A 16,512-nucleotide genomic window follows, 5' to 3' on the forward strand; every position below is an offset into this window, starting at 1 on the left:
TAAGGGGTGATCACTGTTTAAAAACCCCTATCTTTTCATTGGCAAGTTCAACAAACCTGTTAGAAACAATACCAACACAACTCAGTGGAGGGAATAAAGGTAATAGATAAATAAGGGTTAATATGTGGAGGTTACTGTGGGTGACAAAATGACTTGAAGATTTCCTATGCAACACAACAGTACAAAAGGACTGCCAATCACTTTGCTGTAATCTGTGGAAAATGAATGACCACTGTCTTGTAGTTATCCATAATCCCAACATTTGGAAAAATAACTATATTTTGCAAATAAAATATTACCCAGCTGACATATTTTTCCATTATAGGCAAGAATATATTCTTTAAAAAGATTGTTCTGACTTTATTTCATCAGTCTTTATTGTCTTAAAAGGAAACAACATTGCTTTGTAACAAAGCAGCAAAACCAACAAGAACTTTAATAAGGTAGTTCAACACTATTACTTGGTAGTCTTCCAAAAATATATATAAATTTATCAAACTTTTTAAAAGGCAGTTTCTGCTTGGTTGCTGTCCCTGCATCTCCTCTCCAGACTGTGCTTATCAAGAGAAAACCTGTTTTTACTCATGACAAAATTGACAGTGATTTGATTGTCTCTAAGTGAGAGCACTTTTGGAAAGAACAACAGTACTGCTTTAACTATGTACAGTTGTCAGTATGATATGAACCTGACAAGTAAACAATGAACATCATGTGGAAAGACGTGCAAATGCCAGCGTACTTGTAAGAATCATTCTTGCATGAATTTTGACGTGGACTATGCTGATGTGGGCTGCTAACATGTAACACAAATAGTTCCTTTTCTTTGAAGCTCAGGTAAAAAAGAAGGAACAACAGTATTTCTCTTTTTTTCTCCTTTGTCCTCCCCATCAAATAAGTTCCCAGCCACAACAACAAACTAGAATTCATCTTGTGTGGAGGTATGAGGATGCTTAAACTTTGTTTTGGAATTACCCTATGAACAGATCAGAGAGCCTCTGTTTGAAGGGTATTATGAAATGAGAGTAGATGGAAATTAGAAGGCACAGATATTGTCCTATTTGATAAGTGTTAAGTGAAGTTATTTGCCAGGAACAGACAACTAGCACAAGATGCAACTTCTTTCAAGAGAGTTGACCAAAATTTTTATTCCAAGTGTAAGTTTTATCAAATCTTGACTTTGAAAACAACTGGCCTTGCAGCCTGTGAGGTACTCTGAGTCCTGGCACTCATGGTAGACTGGATGGGTGCTCTGTGATTTGCCCCTGCAGAGACACTACTTGGCAGCGGCTTGAGAGTTGATTTTGCCAGGGGTCGCAGAGGAGCAAGTGGAGCATATCTGGCAGGAGGAGGGGAATATAAAGATGCTGACGGTAATGTGTCTAACTTGCACTCCATGGGTTGGCCATCAAGTTTGCGGTTATGATATCTCCTAATCGCCAACAGTGCATCATTTTTCTGTGCATACACTACTTCGGCACATCCCCTACCAAGCATTTTACAGCTCCTCAATCCACCCACTACACCAAATAGTTCCTCAACATCTTGTTGAGTAACTGCTGGATGCAGATTGGATACTGTTACCCTTGTGCTTGATGAAGCTACTTCCTCTTTTCCAGGCAATGAGGTTTTTCCGCTCTGTGAAGTGTTTGCCCGCAAACTATGATCCAAATTTCCTTCATAAACTCCGTCTCCAAAACTATCTCTGTGTAGCTGAGATACATTTGAGGCATAGATGACGCTCTCTTCAGCTATTTGACTATACAGTGCATGTTCGGCTTCTTTTTGCTTTCTTTTAGCATCTCTCTCTCGCTCTCTTTTATAAGCTTCGTTTTGTCTCGCGCGTTTTCTCGTCTCGTGATCTTTTTCTTTCCGCTGTGCATCTTCGTTTTTCGCCGTAATGGTAAGAAATCCTGCAATCACATTTGCCTGTCGATCCATGTCCTCTTTACGTCTCTCCACCTTTGCTGTAATGCGGATGGAATCTCCCATCATTGTGGCCATGCGATCAGGAGGTACCTCCTGTCGAGCAGTAACTTGAATATTACCACCAGCAGAAAGTGTCAGTGACCGATTTTGTTGGTGTAACTTTTGCCTTTGTTCCTTTCTACGCTCCTCAAGCAAAGAAATTGACCGTACAAGAGGCTTATTCTGGCTTTTCTTCGTGGCGATTTTTTGTCTTGCATCAACCATATTTCCTCCCTGCGTCTTTCTACTGTTTCTTGGACCTTGGTTCGTCACCCTACTTGTTTGAGATAGATTTGTCCGCAAATCTCTCGTTCTTTTCGGATTTTTTAACCCCCCAGTTCCTACGCCAACTTTTCTCCCACTCTGTAACGTTTTACCGTTTCGACTTTTCTTACTATACATGTTGAAACTTGCGACTCCCCCACCGATACGTTGATATTTTGACGATTCTGTTCTTCAGAACACGAGAGAGGAAAACGCGCAGGGAATATAAAAGAAGTTTCTATTGGATAATTTTGACCAATAAAATGCTGTCTTACATGAGAGTCCTTTCGTTGTGCCCGCAAGCAAATTCCTAGCGGCTTTGTTAAGAGTGATAGCGTCATGTAAGCATGAAATTGTTTACGAATATGAAAGAGTCATAGGCTATTTCCAGTAACAAGAATGAAAGCTTCCTTTGATCTGTTTATTTTTCAACCAGTGCTTGCTGTAAGAGCATCATGACGGATCTACTGACTCTACTGGCAAACAGAACAAATACACATTGTCCTCCACTCACCACACCAACCGTCAAAGATGACGTGGTGGGATGCTCGTACACAAATTGGGCATACGCTGTGTTTGCAGCAGTTGCGTTAATTATTGCGGCAATACCATTTGTTGCCTTTATTTGCTACGTGCAGAGGCGAGTGAAGAATAAACATCGAGCAAGAGCTCTTGCACGCAGTACCAGTTATGAGAGCTCTGGTGCATATCCATACCAGGTTGGTTTAATAACATTACAACCTTGTGTAGAGCACTTCCTGCATTGATTTTAAAGAGCAGTCGGTATTTATGTTCAAGAAGAGATTCATCAGTGCTAGTTGCATCAAAAGTAAAAACCTCCAGCCCTTCTATAGCTTCTTGATTCCAAGGGGAAGTGGGGTGCTGTCAGCGGTACATCTTTGTGCCTGAGTTAAAAGATACAGCCCTTTCCTTAAAAAAATACCATAGTACTCTTAAAAGTTAAGCTTTTAGCCTTGTAGTCAGGAAAAGTCATGCTCCAGGTTTTCTTTTTAATTGACGGAAGCTAAATGGCCATTTAACAGCTCGCCGTAAATTTGCATAATTATTACAACAGGAGGGGAAAGAAGTGTTGTCAAGTGGCCAGTACATCAGACTCACAATCCTGGGGTCCCAAGTTCAAGTTCCACTTCAACCTGCTAGCTGGATTTCTTCTTGCTTATCCCAAGTTTAAAATCACTGTGCGACAAATGCAGACTGCAGACTGGCAGATAAACGAATTAAACATTGTTGTAGAATGCTCTAACAGATTCCCTAAACTAAACTTTTAAATGACTTAAACTTTAGGGATAGGGACTCTGTTAAAGCATTCCACAACAAAGTTTTCCTCGTTTACCTGCCAGTCTACAAGTCTGCCAGTCTACAAGTCTGCAGTCTGCGTTTGTCGCACATCGGCTTAAAATGTCATGCTTGTCATGCTTGTAAATGGCCAACTGGTTGTCTCCTGTCAGTTTTGATTCTTTACCTTGTTATTTTGACCAAAAGTTGATCTAGTCATGGATTAATCAACAGTTTATTTTACTCCACTTTGTCTCTCTTCACCCAGGTTTACAAATGGGTACTTGGGACATACTGCTGGGGGGTAACCCTGTGATGGATTAGCATCCCGTCCAGGGGGGAGTAGCAATACTCCTAGCTATGCTTCATACTAAGGAAACTGGGATAAGCTCCAGCCATTTGTGCCTTTGGCTTGTATGCACCTTTACTTTACCTCACTTTACCTTTTTTTTTCAGCCTCTACATGGTGGTGGGCAAGGTAGACTTGCCAATTATGGAGCTATAGACAGTGGTACAGAGGAGCGACAAGCTTTAAGATGTGAGTGACACGTAGTGAAGTGAATGCTGAGATTATCATATTTACAACATTTTTTTAGTTAAAGGAGTAAAACTGCTATTCACAAACAGTGTACGGTCAGATGCTGGTTACTAAAAACAGCCACAAGATTTAGTAATAGATAATTACAGGGCTTTCAATGAACATTAATATTATACTAGGCGATACCATATGGTGATACCAGAGCAAAAATCAGTGCTCAATTTTGGTGAGTTCAAAACTGAAATAATGTAATGATAACATTTGAATGAGCCCCATAACTTTTCATTCAAGACATAGTGTCTCAGTAAATACTTAAAAGAAAATGCAAAGCATAATAATAATTAAGAAAACTATGCAATTTGTAGTGACAATAAGGTTTGTATGTGTGCCTTATGTAAAGAATACATGATCTATACACAGACAAAATGCCCTTTTTGTTTTAAAAGCCAATTTCTTTGCTTTGTATGTTTTTTTTGTTTTCAGCACCAAGCCATGCTTCCACAGCAAGTCTGAGTGACAGACAAAGCCATCAAAAGGACACTACAAGTGTGGCATCAAGTCGGGCAAGCATCATTCCCACCTACGATGATGTTTCTTTGAATCAGCGTAATGCAGCAGCAAATAAAGCTGAGAGGAATGGAGTTAATCAGTCTACTGGGCCACCACGGAGGTCATCAAGGTCATCACGCTTGTCACTTGATAGTCAGGAAAAATCTGTAGATCAGGGAGGACAGTTTTATGACTCTGTTGATGTCGTGACAAATATCCCAAAACCCCAGAAACAGGCTGGACCTAAAGATATGCCACCAGCTAAACCACCCAGGCTGCAAGTGCTGTACGATGCAAACTCTGGTACACCCGAAAATCATGTGTACGATGACGTGGAACAGTCTGAACTGGAAGGTAACAAACAACATAACACTCAGCCATCATTAACTGATACATCAGCAGTAGGTGGGCTCAGTGCCGAACATGAGGATGCTGAACAAGCTGACACTGATGATATTCTAGGAAATGATCATAATATGCACACTGAATCACCAGAGTATGCCACTTTGGAACCTTTACCAGACACATCACCTAATGATAGTTACCCTACTAATAATTACGCATCTAAAGGTGATCAAGAAAACCTATCAATAAGAGAACAGAAACAATGTTTACTGTCAGATGATAAACAGCCAACCGCTGACACAGAGGGCAGCCCTGTTTTGCAAAACAAATATCTTACAGTGCTTCCTCCTACTCCACCCAAACAGAATGGAAGTTTGGATGAAAATGCAGGCTTGCTTCAGTCCAATGAAGACTTTGATCAGATGAGTGTGAGTCCACCAGATAAATCAGTTGCCAAGTCAAGATCTGTAAGTTTGTCTTTTTTTTTACATTTATATTTACATGTGTTGGGTCGGTCAAATCATTAAGATATCACACCAACCGTAAAAATAAAAACAAAGAAATAAATGAATAAAATACAGATATATCAAGATATAAAATAATGATATAAAAGTTACTATCATTTAAGAAAAGCTGATAACCTATATTTAAAAGTTTCTAAGGAGGCTGATGAAACAATGGCCCCACAGAGGCAATTCCAGTCCACTATAGTTTTTGGTAAAAACGAAAATTTAAAATGTCTTTATTTGCATATCGCACGCAAAATTTAAATTGATGGCTTCCCCTCGTGCGACTCTCAGAGTGTTAAATTAAATATTTTTTGGCTATCTATATCAATAAGACCATGAGTTACTTTATACGTAAGTGTTAACCTAGTCTGCCTTCTTCTCATTTCCAGCGTGGCCCACCCTAAGTCTTTAATCATGTCCGTAACACTAACATATCTATTATAATTCTGTGAGCAGAACCGTGCTGCTTTACCTTGAACCCATTCCAGGGCACTCATATCTTTCTTTAAAAATGGGTCCCAAGCTGCAGTTGCATAATCCAGCTTCAGTCATATTAGGATTGTGTATGCACCTTCTTTCACATTCTTTGGACAATTCCAAAGGTTACATTGGTTGTGTTTAAAGAGTAAATCCCTCTGACCTTGTCTTATTCTTCACTTGACTTAACACTTATAGTCTGCGGGGTTGTCAAAATGCGCCGGCAACTCTCGCTATCACCGGCTACTTTAAGGTTTTTGCCGCCTGTAACCTGGGAAACACATATCCCTTCTGATATGCATTCCCCTACCTGGGAAACACATATCCCTAGTGAAATGTGTTCCCCCACCTAGGAAACACATATCCCTAGTGATATGTGTTCTCCTACCTGGGAAACACATATACCTAGTGATAAGTGTTTCCCCACCCACAGGAAAAAATAACGGATTCCCATTTTTGGATATTTTTGGGTATTTAAAGAATACCCATAAAAATCCCAAATTTGGCAAAGTGAGACAAGTCCCAACCAGGGAATTCCCAACCAAGTTCCCAGATTGGGACTTGTCTCACTCTTCCAAATTTGGGATTTTTGTGGGTATTTTTTAAATACCCAAAAATGGGAACCCGTTATTTTTTCCTGTGACCTGGGAAACATATATCCCTAGTAATATGTGTTCCCCTACCTGGGAAACACATATCCCTAGTGATATGTGTTCCCCCACCTGGGAAACCCGCATCCCTAGCGATATGTGTTCCCCTACCTGGGAAACACATTTCCCTAGTGATAAGTGTTTCCCCACCTGGGAAACATGTATTCCTAGTAATATGTGTTCCCCTACCTGGGAAACACATATCCCTAGTGAGATGTGTTCCCCCACCTGGGAAACACGTATCCCTAGTGATATGTGTTCCCCCACCTGGGAAACACATATCCCTAGTGATATGTGTTCCCCCACCTGGGAAACACGTATCCCTAGTGATATGTGTTCCCCCACCTGGAACACACCTATCCCTAGTGATACGTGTTCCCCCACCTGGGAAACACGTATCCTTAGTGATATGTGTTCCCCCACCTGGGAAACATGTATCCCTAGTGATATGTGTTTCCCCACCTGGAAAACACGTATCCCTAGTGATATGTGTTCCCCCACCTGGAAAACACGTATCCCTAGAGATATGTGTTCCCCTACCTGGGAAACACATATCCCTAGTGATATGTGTTCCCCCACCTGGGAAACCCGTATCCCTAGCGATATGTGTTCCCCTACCTGGGAAACACATATCCCTAGTGATATGTGTTCCCCCACCTGGAACACACCTATCCCTAGTGATACGTGTTCCCCCACCTGGGAAACACGTATCCTTAGTGATATGTGTTCCCCCACCTGGGAAACATGTATCCCTAGTGATATGTGTTTCCCCACCTGGAAAACACGTATCCCTAGTGATATGTGTTCCCCCACCTGGGAAACACGTATCCCTAGAGATATGTGTTCCCCTACCTGGGAAACACATATCCCTAGTGATATGTGTTCCCCCACCTGGGAAACCCGTATCCCTAGCGATATGTGTTCCCCTACCTGGGAAACACATATCCCTAGTGAGATGTGTTCCCCCACCTGGGAAACACGTATCCCTAATAATATGTGTTCCCCCACCTGGGAAACACGTATCCCTAGTGATATGTGTTCCCCCACCGGGGAAACACGTATCCCTACTAATATGTGTTCCCTTACCTGGGAAACACATATCCCTAGTGATATGTGTTCCCCCACCTGGGAAACACGTATATCCCTAGTGATATGTGTTTCCCTACCTGGGAAACACGTATCCCTAGTGATATATGTTTCCCTACCTGGGAAACACATATCCCTAGTGATAGGTGTTCCCCCACCTGGGAAACACGTATGCCTAGTGATATGTGTTCCCCCACCTGGGAAACACGTATCCCTAGTGATATGTGTTTCCCCACCTGGGAAACACGTATCCCTAGTGATATGTGTTCCCCTACCTGGGAAACATGTATCCCTAGTGATATGTGTTTCCCTACCTGGGTAACACATATTCCTAGTGATATGTGTTCCCCCACCTGGAAAACACGTATCCCTAGTGATATGTGTTCCCCTACCTGGGAAACACATATCCTTAGTGATATGTGTTCCCCCACCTGGGAAACACGTATCCCTAGTGATATGTGTTCCCCCACCTGGGAAACACATATCCCCAGTGATATGTGTTCCCCCACCTGGGAAACACGTATCCCTAGTGATATGTGTTCCCCTTCCTGGGAAACACATATCCCTAGTGATATGTGTTCCCCCACCTGGGAAACACGTACCCCTAGTGATATATGTTCCCTTACCTGGTAAACACGTATCCCTAGTGATATGTGTTCCCCCACCTGGGAAACACGTATCCCTAGTGATATGTGTTTCCCTACCTGGGACACACTTATCCTTAGTGATATGTGTTCCCTTCCTGGGAAACAGATATCCCTAGTGATATGTGTTCCCCCACCTGGGAAACACGTATGCCTAGTGATATGTGTTCCCCTACCTAGGAAATACATATCTCTGGTGATATGTGTTCCTGCACCTGGGAAACACCTATCTCTAGTGATATGTGTTCCCCTACCTGGGAAACACATATCCCTAGTGATATGTGTTCCCCCACTTGGGAAACACATATTCCTATCTGGGAAATACATATCCCCTACCGGCCCCGCCGGGAAACACATGCTGGTCACTTTCTCTTAATCTCCTACTACTTAAAATCGTTTTGACGACCTTGGTCTGATACGTTTATGAAAAGAGTAATATTTTTGTAGGAAGCCTTAAAGCTTAAAGTTTATACTTAGATATTAATGTCATACAACTGTTTGAGCTATCTGTAGGAAACAGCAAAAACCCCAACTTTCAAAGAAGGGGAGGAGGAGGGGTGTTAATCGCTTTCTTCTCTGAAGTTTCTTTATTTGAGGGCAGTGTCAGAACAATTTTGTCACTTATGGAAGTCACAACAGTTGAGCATAATAATATTATTATTATTATTATAATGCTTGTAGAGGACTAGCCCAAAGGGACTATACAGTTACATGTTTTCTAACTTTGAGTATGCAGAGCGAAAACATATATATAGTAGATTTGATTCTTATTTTAATTGCAGTATTTTGAAGAATTGTTACTTGGAAAAGTGAGGAACATGCCTGCAAATAAAAGGAATGGGACATTTCTTGTTCGAGATTCTGTTTCATCTGCTGGTTCAAAGGTGAGGTGCAATTTACAGCAGTAATTTACTGAAATATATCAAAGCAAACAAACAAACAACAAAGGAGAACAATCTGTCGTGTGGAAGCAACTTCTCTGTGGATCTATCTTTATGTTATTACTCGTAGTTCCTTTAAAGTAGAAAGCAGTGCATTAGTTATTTTTTGTGTGTTTTTTGCAGGTTCTGACTTTGTACTGCTGGAAACCAGACTCAAACAAAGAGCTCTATAACTTCAAGGTTAATAAATGGCATGATATTCATCTAGTTGGTCTAGTTTAGTTTTCTTTTAACTCTGAAACAAATACCAATTCAAGGAACATCCTTAATATAATGAATTGTTTCCTAGAGAGAGTGCGTGTTAAACTATGTTTACCGCTATTGGTACAGTGTATACTGTGTTGTATTCAGGATTGAAGACCCCATAGAATGGTAAACAAAAATTTAAGGGAAGAAAGGAGAGTTACATTCGTGCATTCAACTCTCTGTGACAAAAGGGTGGGACCAGCAATAGGGGTCCAAAGGGGTGTGTCTACCTTATAGAAAGTCAAATTAAATAACAAAAGATGGGAGCGACCAGCTCAGATGTCCTTTTTATAGACTAGGTGTCTATGAAGAAAGAGTTACCGGTATAGAGCGTGTTCATTCGTGTTGCTCAGTAGCAGCTGTGCAAATATATGGCAACAAAAGAAAGCGTTTACGTAAGAAAAGAGTCAAACTTCCATGGCACTGGTTTGGGACACCAACATCGCGCACATAATGTCATGTGAAAAGGCTCTATATAAGCTTTGTGGCTGTGTACTGCTGCTGTAAAGGGAAGGATTTCCAAAGAGTTTGATCATGGATAGATTGTAGAAGTCCGGCATATGAGACTGATCGGAAGAGTGTATCATTTGCTTGGAATCTGACCGTTGTTTCTGAGAGTTTGTTCTCTCTGTCTGGGTGAATTCAGAGTCGACAGGAAATTTTCAAATTTTATTCTCGGGATGGAAATGAATGCAGTTTCCAGTACAATGGAAGTGTAAATTGCTGAAAGTCTAGCAGATTTGTGCGTCATTTTGTACGTTTTGGCTGCAATATGCCACATGTGAGAGAATGTAAAGATTGTTTGAATGGGTTCAGAGGTGGTAACACTTTACAATGTATTATTAATGACTTATAGCCCATTTTGATCGATTTAATGTTTTTGTTTTCAGGTTTCTTTAACAGAAGATGGAGAAATTTACCTTCATAAGAGTTCAAGAAAGTTTTCAGAATTAAGCGAACTTTTGGAATTTCTGAGGTGAGAACCAGTAATCCTTGTACAAATTAATTCAGTCAACTCTCTCACAGACGGACATCTGTAGGACCGGCACTTAATGTATCCGTCTTAGAAAGGTGTTTATCTTGTAGAGTGTTTGATGAAAGGAGTAAAGTAAGGCAGGCAACAACTCTAGGTGTCCGTTTTAGTCTCCGTTTTAGAGGTGTCAGTTAAGAGGGCGTTGACTTTAATTTTTTCGGTGTGATTCGCTGGAAGTGAGAGTGAACTTACGATTTTGCTAAACTTTCCGTATTGCACCCTAACTTGTTAAAACAGTCCATGAGAACAAAACGATTTAGTTTCGGACGAGTTTCCTTCCGAGTGACTTGATCTTTATACACCAAAGAGTATTTATAACTTAAATAAAGCCCTACTCTTTAAATTTAAACTCAGAAAAGACAACTTCTACATTACTTTTTGAGACTTTAAGGTTAAAATGCACTCCTAGTTTAAAATCTGATCAACACTTTTTTCGTCTTTTTATTTTTTATTTTAGGAAAGACAAAGATATGCTTCCTTGTGTCTTAACAACTCAGGTCTTCCAATAATCAGCGTGGTGTTATTTAGTTAGAGTTTACTTTGTACGGAACAACTTCTCGCCACTTTTGCATAGAGTAAGAAAGTAGCCTCTGCTGGCATGTTTCTTAGATTATCAAAGAACGAAATATATCACTAGTTCAACCGAGAACGATATGATTTAAGTCATGGGACAAGTCTTTAAGCGCTTAGCTAGCGAGAATTTAGCGCCACTCAAAGTTAAATTCATTTGATTTAATTCAAGTGGATTTTTTCAGTGGGTTTCTTTTTTTGTAAAATACCCAAGCTTTTGCACGTGAAAAGTAAAAGAAAATTTTCACTTCGTATACTTTGATAACAATTTTGTAAATATAGAATGAAAAAACTAGCATAAGACAGTAAATATGTAAGTTATTAGTTACTTTAGTCAAACTTATAGTTATATATATAACCTGTCCCATAAGTTGATAAGAACGGCGCGAGAATCACAACGGGGCGAAAATAGGTGGTGTGGGAAGGAAAAAGCGGGGGCAGAGCGGACCTTCATCTCATTCGTTCTGTTTTTTTTCCTTTCTTTCTTTGTTTCATTTCTTTTCTTTTTGTTTGTTGCTGCGTTTTGTACTTCGCGCCGGCCTCACAATCCTATCTCTACAGGCAAGAGAGATTGAGCTTTTGCCACAGGCCACAGTAGTAATGCGATAGAACGGAGGCAATGGAAACATAGTTAATTATTCATCAGTTTTAATGACGCTTATTATCAATCGTTTACACTCCACACTAAAATAGGCGCCAAAATGGCTGAAAAACTATAGCATTTGGAAAGCCCGCAAGTTTATAGGGCTGTTTAAACGTAGCAATTATGAACAGAATGACTGGTTCATATAGACGCTGTGTAACAAACAACATTAATTGAACAAAGGTATGATGCATTAAAATTCAGGTGTGAAACTTAAGCAGTGTTCTTGACCACGTACAGAATCTCTAAAGAGGCAGCCTGTAAACCAGCGATAAAATGCAGACTTCCGGAAAAAACGTAACCAACCAAATACTCTGCAGTCCGCATTTTGCCTTTAGTCTGCAGTCTGCATTTTACGTAAGTAGCCACAAGGAGGGGAAAAACGAGGGTGAATTCTATTTAGGTCCCAGGGCCCTCTGGTCCCCCGAACGGAGAAGAAGACAGTTTGAAAAAACTGTGGTATTTATCATCTGATCAGGCGTGTTTTCTTATTTACGAAATTTACGGAAAGTGTCTGGTATCCCACCAAATTTTAAAGTAACATTAGTAATTTTTTTTAAAAGTGCTTGAGTATAAGAATACTGTAATTTTATTCCATATATTTCTGTCTAGACAACAAGAGCTGATAGTGTACCGGATGGGCAATTTTTAGAAATGATTCAATTAGGCACGTTTGGGAGCCTTATCAGCAATTTGGGTGAAACGGGAAGATAACCCTAAAAATAGGAAGAATCTTTGAATCAAAAAAGTAACGCAAATCCTGTCGAGGAAAAAAAACAACCACTCATAGTGACAATCAACGTCAAATAACTGTGGCCAGATTTTCTTCCTTGTCACATAAAAAAAATCATTTTTAACTTTGCAAGGTAATAAAGCCCAAGTTATTAAAATGTCTGAGTTTGTCTTAAAATAAATCTAGCTTTATCTTACCATAAAACTAAGTTATTAATTAAGTTTCTAAATGTTTCTTAGATTGCACGTAAACTCTGTTCACGTTTGTGGGATCAAATCTCTGTTTTGTAGACTAACTGTCAACTTCTAAGCAGCGTTCACCATCTGTTAAGAGTTTAAATTTACATAACCTGGCAGTTTTTTGATAACATTGAGTTTAATTAATTTTAAAAGAAATTTGGTCGGAAAATTGAAACTAATATAATTTTTCTCGCAAGTGAGCATCTGGCTTGTTTCGGGGTTTTGTTCCTCGTAATTCCAAAATTTGCAAGAATTAATTTTCCATAGGGGTTCTTGAGAAAAAAAGTCTGAGAAAGGTCACACGGAAAAAAGGTTAGTTCTGTTTAGCTACTGGCTCTGTTTTGTCTAACTGCAGATCAGGAAATGTTTTAATGCTCGAGTGTTTACCCCGGAAAGTATGCAATTATAGTTTTCGCAACATCTTTGGCTCTGCCACTGCTCACACTCGAGGTGTTTTGACTAAAAATTCCCTACAACGATTCTTTTAAGGTTTTTTGTTCGCTCAACTGATGTATTTAAGTTGTCAGAGCGATATAAGTAAATAATTGGTAGAATCTAATCACCTGAAATTTTGACTTTTTGTATTTCAGTGTTGCGCTAAATACAATTAAAAGTTGATAAGACAACATATACACATATATATATAAATACGTATGCCGTTTTGGCATACAGCGTCGATACAGCGAGAAACTTGTTACAAACGAGATTACGATTATCGCGTGTTATTTTCAGTAAACTCTTTACTGACACCAGCAAAAATCGATAGTAGAAAGCATTGTGACATTCAGATGGTAACCCTGCAGAATGAATATGGTAGTATGAGACTAAATTGGACTTGGAATTGCCGTGAACGTTTGAGTAAAAAATCGATACATACCAACTTTTTAAAGACCCAGACGATTGACGAAGATTCAAAAAGATTTAAAGCTGTAAAAAATTATCTCGAAAAAAAATAGTACTGAACAAACAAAACCACAAGATTACAACTTTCACTTAGAATAGCCTGCGTAGCAGGCGGTTGGAAGTAGTGGGCGAAACAGAGAACGGGCAAGCGCGAGGGAGACACGCGAGGGGTCTCCTTCTCTCGCGCGCGTTTTTTTTTTGGGCTAACTTAGAAAAGTACCTCACACATACACAAAATTTTCACAGGAATCCTCGTAAAATAACACGGCTTCGGACGTACGGTAGTTGCTTTGAATGAGATGCATGCATTTTAAGGTCTTCACAAACGAGTATTCATTTCAGGGTCTGATTAAGGTGATTCGACATGTTAACCCGACATACGTTGAAAAAAGTGTAGGTTTGAATCATTTTTCTGCACCAATATTAACCATTGTCCTGCTCAATAAGGGAAGTTGTCATTTCATCGAAGTAACATTATATGAACCTCTTTCATCAGTGGCAAATAATATAGTAGGTATGAATAGCCATGATGGAAACTGATTTAATCTTGAGCAAGTCGCGCCGACGTTTTCAAATCCTTTAAGTTTGTCTTAGGCCATCCCCCCCTTTTTTTTTTCGCTTAGCGTCGAATGCATTTCCTGATATTGGGTCGGTCGGTCGGATTGAAAAAAAAGGCTAAAAAAAATCACAGCAAGTCTTGGAATAGGAGGCCCTGGTACCCTGGGACGACATTTAAAGTCAACTTTCACATAACTGGAGTAACAAAATGTACAATTTGCTGTAAAAAAATGTTCCTGTTTTTTTCTATGCTGTTACTATGATCATTTTTCAGATAGATTAAAAGAATTATTCCAAATGATAAATGGTTGAACTACATCATCACTTTTTTTTTTTGAAAATGCCAAAAATTTGGGTCGGTGGGACGACGCTAAACGGAGAAAAATAAGAGGGGTGGCCTTAGACAAGACTTCTAACTGATTCAGGTTGTCGCTTACTATCTTTAAGAAGTCACTTGATTTTGAATCATTTCCTAATTCGGAGCAGTTAGTTTTTTTACATTAATTTTTTTTTTGCTTTTTTTTAAATATATAGTTCTTATATATTTTGACCAAAGAGCGACTTAAGAACTCCCCCACCTAATTCATCGAGGAAAACGCTGTGTGCAACTGCAAGCATGCCAGAGTTACAAAACCTGACTTTGCTGGATAATATTTGAATTTGCGTTTGCAATCAGCACCAGGCAACTGACAAAGAAGGGGTTGTTGCTTATGCACTTATCAAGAAATATTTTGTGGAAATTAGCGCAAAACAAAAGAAACAGCATTCAGTTCTAGCCTCCTCAAGCTCGTTAAGACGAACGACGCGAAGGGAATCATGGGAAGGGAAAAGCCCGCAGCCGCAATCTCTGAACACGTTTATTAAACAGTGCAAACAACGCAAATCACAAGTTTGGCGGCAGTTTCGATTTCAATCTCGCCAAGGGCAAAAGTTTTTGTTTGGTTTTAAGGTCCCTAATTTCCGTCCCAACAACGAGTTTTCTAGCAGGGTTTATTAATTTTGTGTTCATTTTCTTTTTCTGGTCTGTAAAAAGTTCTCGAATATTTGAGTATTTGCTTTAACTTAAGGCCGGGAAGGTTTCACTGTGGTTTTCCAAACACTCATCCCCAAGCACATACTCAGAAAAGCACTAAACACTAAACAGAAAACCAAAACCATTTGTCTCCAACCAAGAAACTTGTATTCAAATGGTTTTTTACCTCGTCCGTGATCATAAAGGGATATGATAAATAATTTTACTTTGACAGACAAGGACAATGAATTCTCATCAGATTACTGCTGTCATCGTTTAAGACTAAAAAAACAAGAGTTTGATATTAGAAGGTTTCTCAGAATCAGATTTTTAAAATAATGTGACATTTTAAAAAATGTCAGACTGTCCGTCATTGTAAATCAAAAGAAGCATTCGTTTAAAGAAAGATTATTCTCACGACAATTGTGTCAAAACAGGGCACTTTTTTTTAACTTTGTGACTGAAATAATGTACTTTTTGTCGGAAAAAAGCGACTTTGCTGTCTTTGCTGTTGTGAAGGCAATGCGTTGTTGGGTCTAGGAATCTTAATGTCCTAGTGCTGGAGAAATAAATCAAGTTTTAAGGAACATCGATTCGTTAGGTCAAAAGAAAAACTCAAAATAAATTACAAAACAAATGAAAATTTTTGAATCCGAGCAGAGAACACAAATATAAACGTCTTTGTTCTACTTTACAGTTTATCTGGTGAATATCGTGCCCAGCAAGACGCATACGATCTATTTCATGCTAAATATTTTGAGAACAGATCTCTCAGATTATCTCATAGTGAATCGAGGCCTAAAAAATAATTGATTTCCGTGGATAACTGACATGCTGCCTTCTAAGAACTAATTGAGTTATCAGTAGAAATGTATTATTGACCAAATGGGAGGTCAAGACTATAATGGGCCCAAAAAAATTAACGGGAAAGAATAACATGGCCAAAGTAACAATTTGTTAGTTGCATTTCACTTTTGGAAAGTATATTGGTTTATTGGTTACGAAGCCTTCATTGTCCTTGTTTGCTGATCATTTTTTCGTACTATGTTTCTTAGTTTCTTAGTTTCTTAGTTTTTTTTGTTTTGTTTTGTAGTTTTTCCTATGGTTTTCTTGCCAAAGAAAAGCCCGCTGCGGAAATAGCTACAATTTATTAGTTCATGGCCGCGTGTGGCCAATGACATCGCCGCAGGATTTGTACTATAGTTCTGCCGCGCTGGCCTCACACCATGAAATAAAAGCCGTAATTTTTTTCTTTAGGGATCTCCAACGTGGGCAGTTTCATGTAATCGTTATTTAAGCCGACAGTTAGTA

General features: G+C 39.3%; 2 protein-coding genes across 2 annotated transcripts; one reads left to right on the top strand and one right to left on the bottom strand.

Moving 5' to 3' along the window:
- Positions 1 to 334: 334 nt before the first annotated feature.
- LOC140947564 (uncharacterized) lies at positions 335 to 2,455 on the bottom strand. The gene has a single exon (XM_073396703.1). It carries the CDS (start codon positions 2,365 to 2,367, stop codon positions 1,165 to 1,167), a length of 1,203 nt encoding a protein of 400 aa, XP_073252804.1. The 5' UTR covers positions 2,368 to 2,455; the 3' UTR covers positions 335 to 1,164.
- Positions 2,456 to 2,669: 214 nt separating this feature from the next.
- On the top strand, positions 2,670 to 11,973 carry LOC140948188 (uncharacterized). Its single transcript, XM_073397410.1, has 7 exons — positions 2,670 to 2,948; positions 3,982 to 4,063; positions 4,547 to 5,424; positions 9,106 to 9,207; positions 9,388 to 9,444; positions 10,401 to 10,486; positions 11,001 to 11,973. Exons 1-7 carry the CDS (start codon positions 2,685 to 2,687, stop codon positions 11,050 to 11,052), a joined length of 1,521 nt encoding a protein of 506 aa, XP_073253511.1. The 5' UTR covers positions 2,670 to 2,684; the 3' UTR covers positions 11,053 to 11,973.
- Positions 11,974 to 16,512: the final 4,539 nt, after the last annotated feature.

This window comes from Porites lutea, chromosome 9 (genome assembly GCF_958299795.1).
Source record: "Porites lutea chromosome 9, jaPorLute2.1, whole genome shotgun sequence".
Classification (NCBI taxonomy): domain Eukaryota; kingdom Metazoa; phylum Cnidaria; class Anthozoa; order Scleractinia; family Poritidae; genus Porites; species Porites lutea.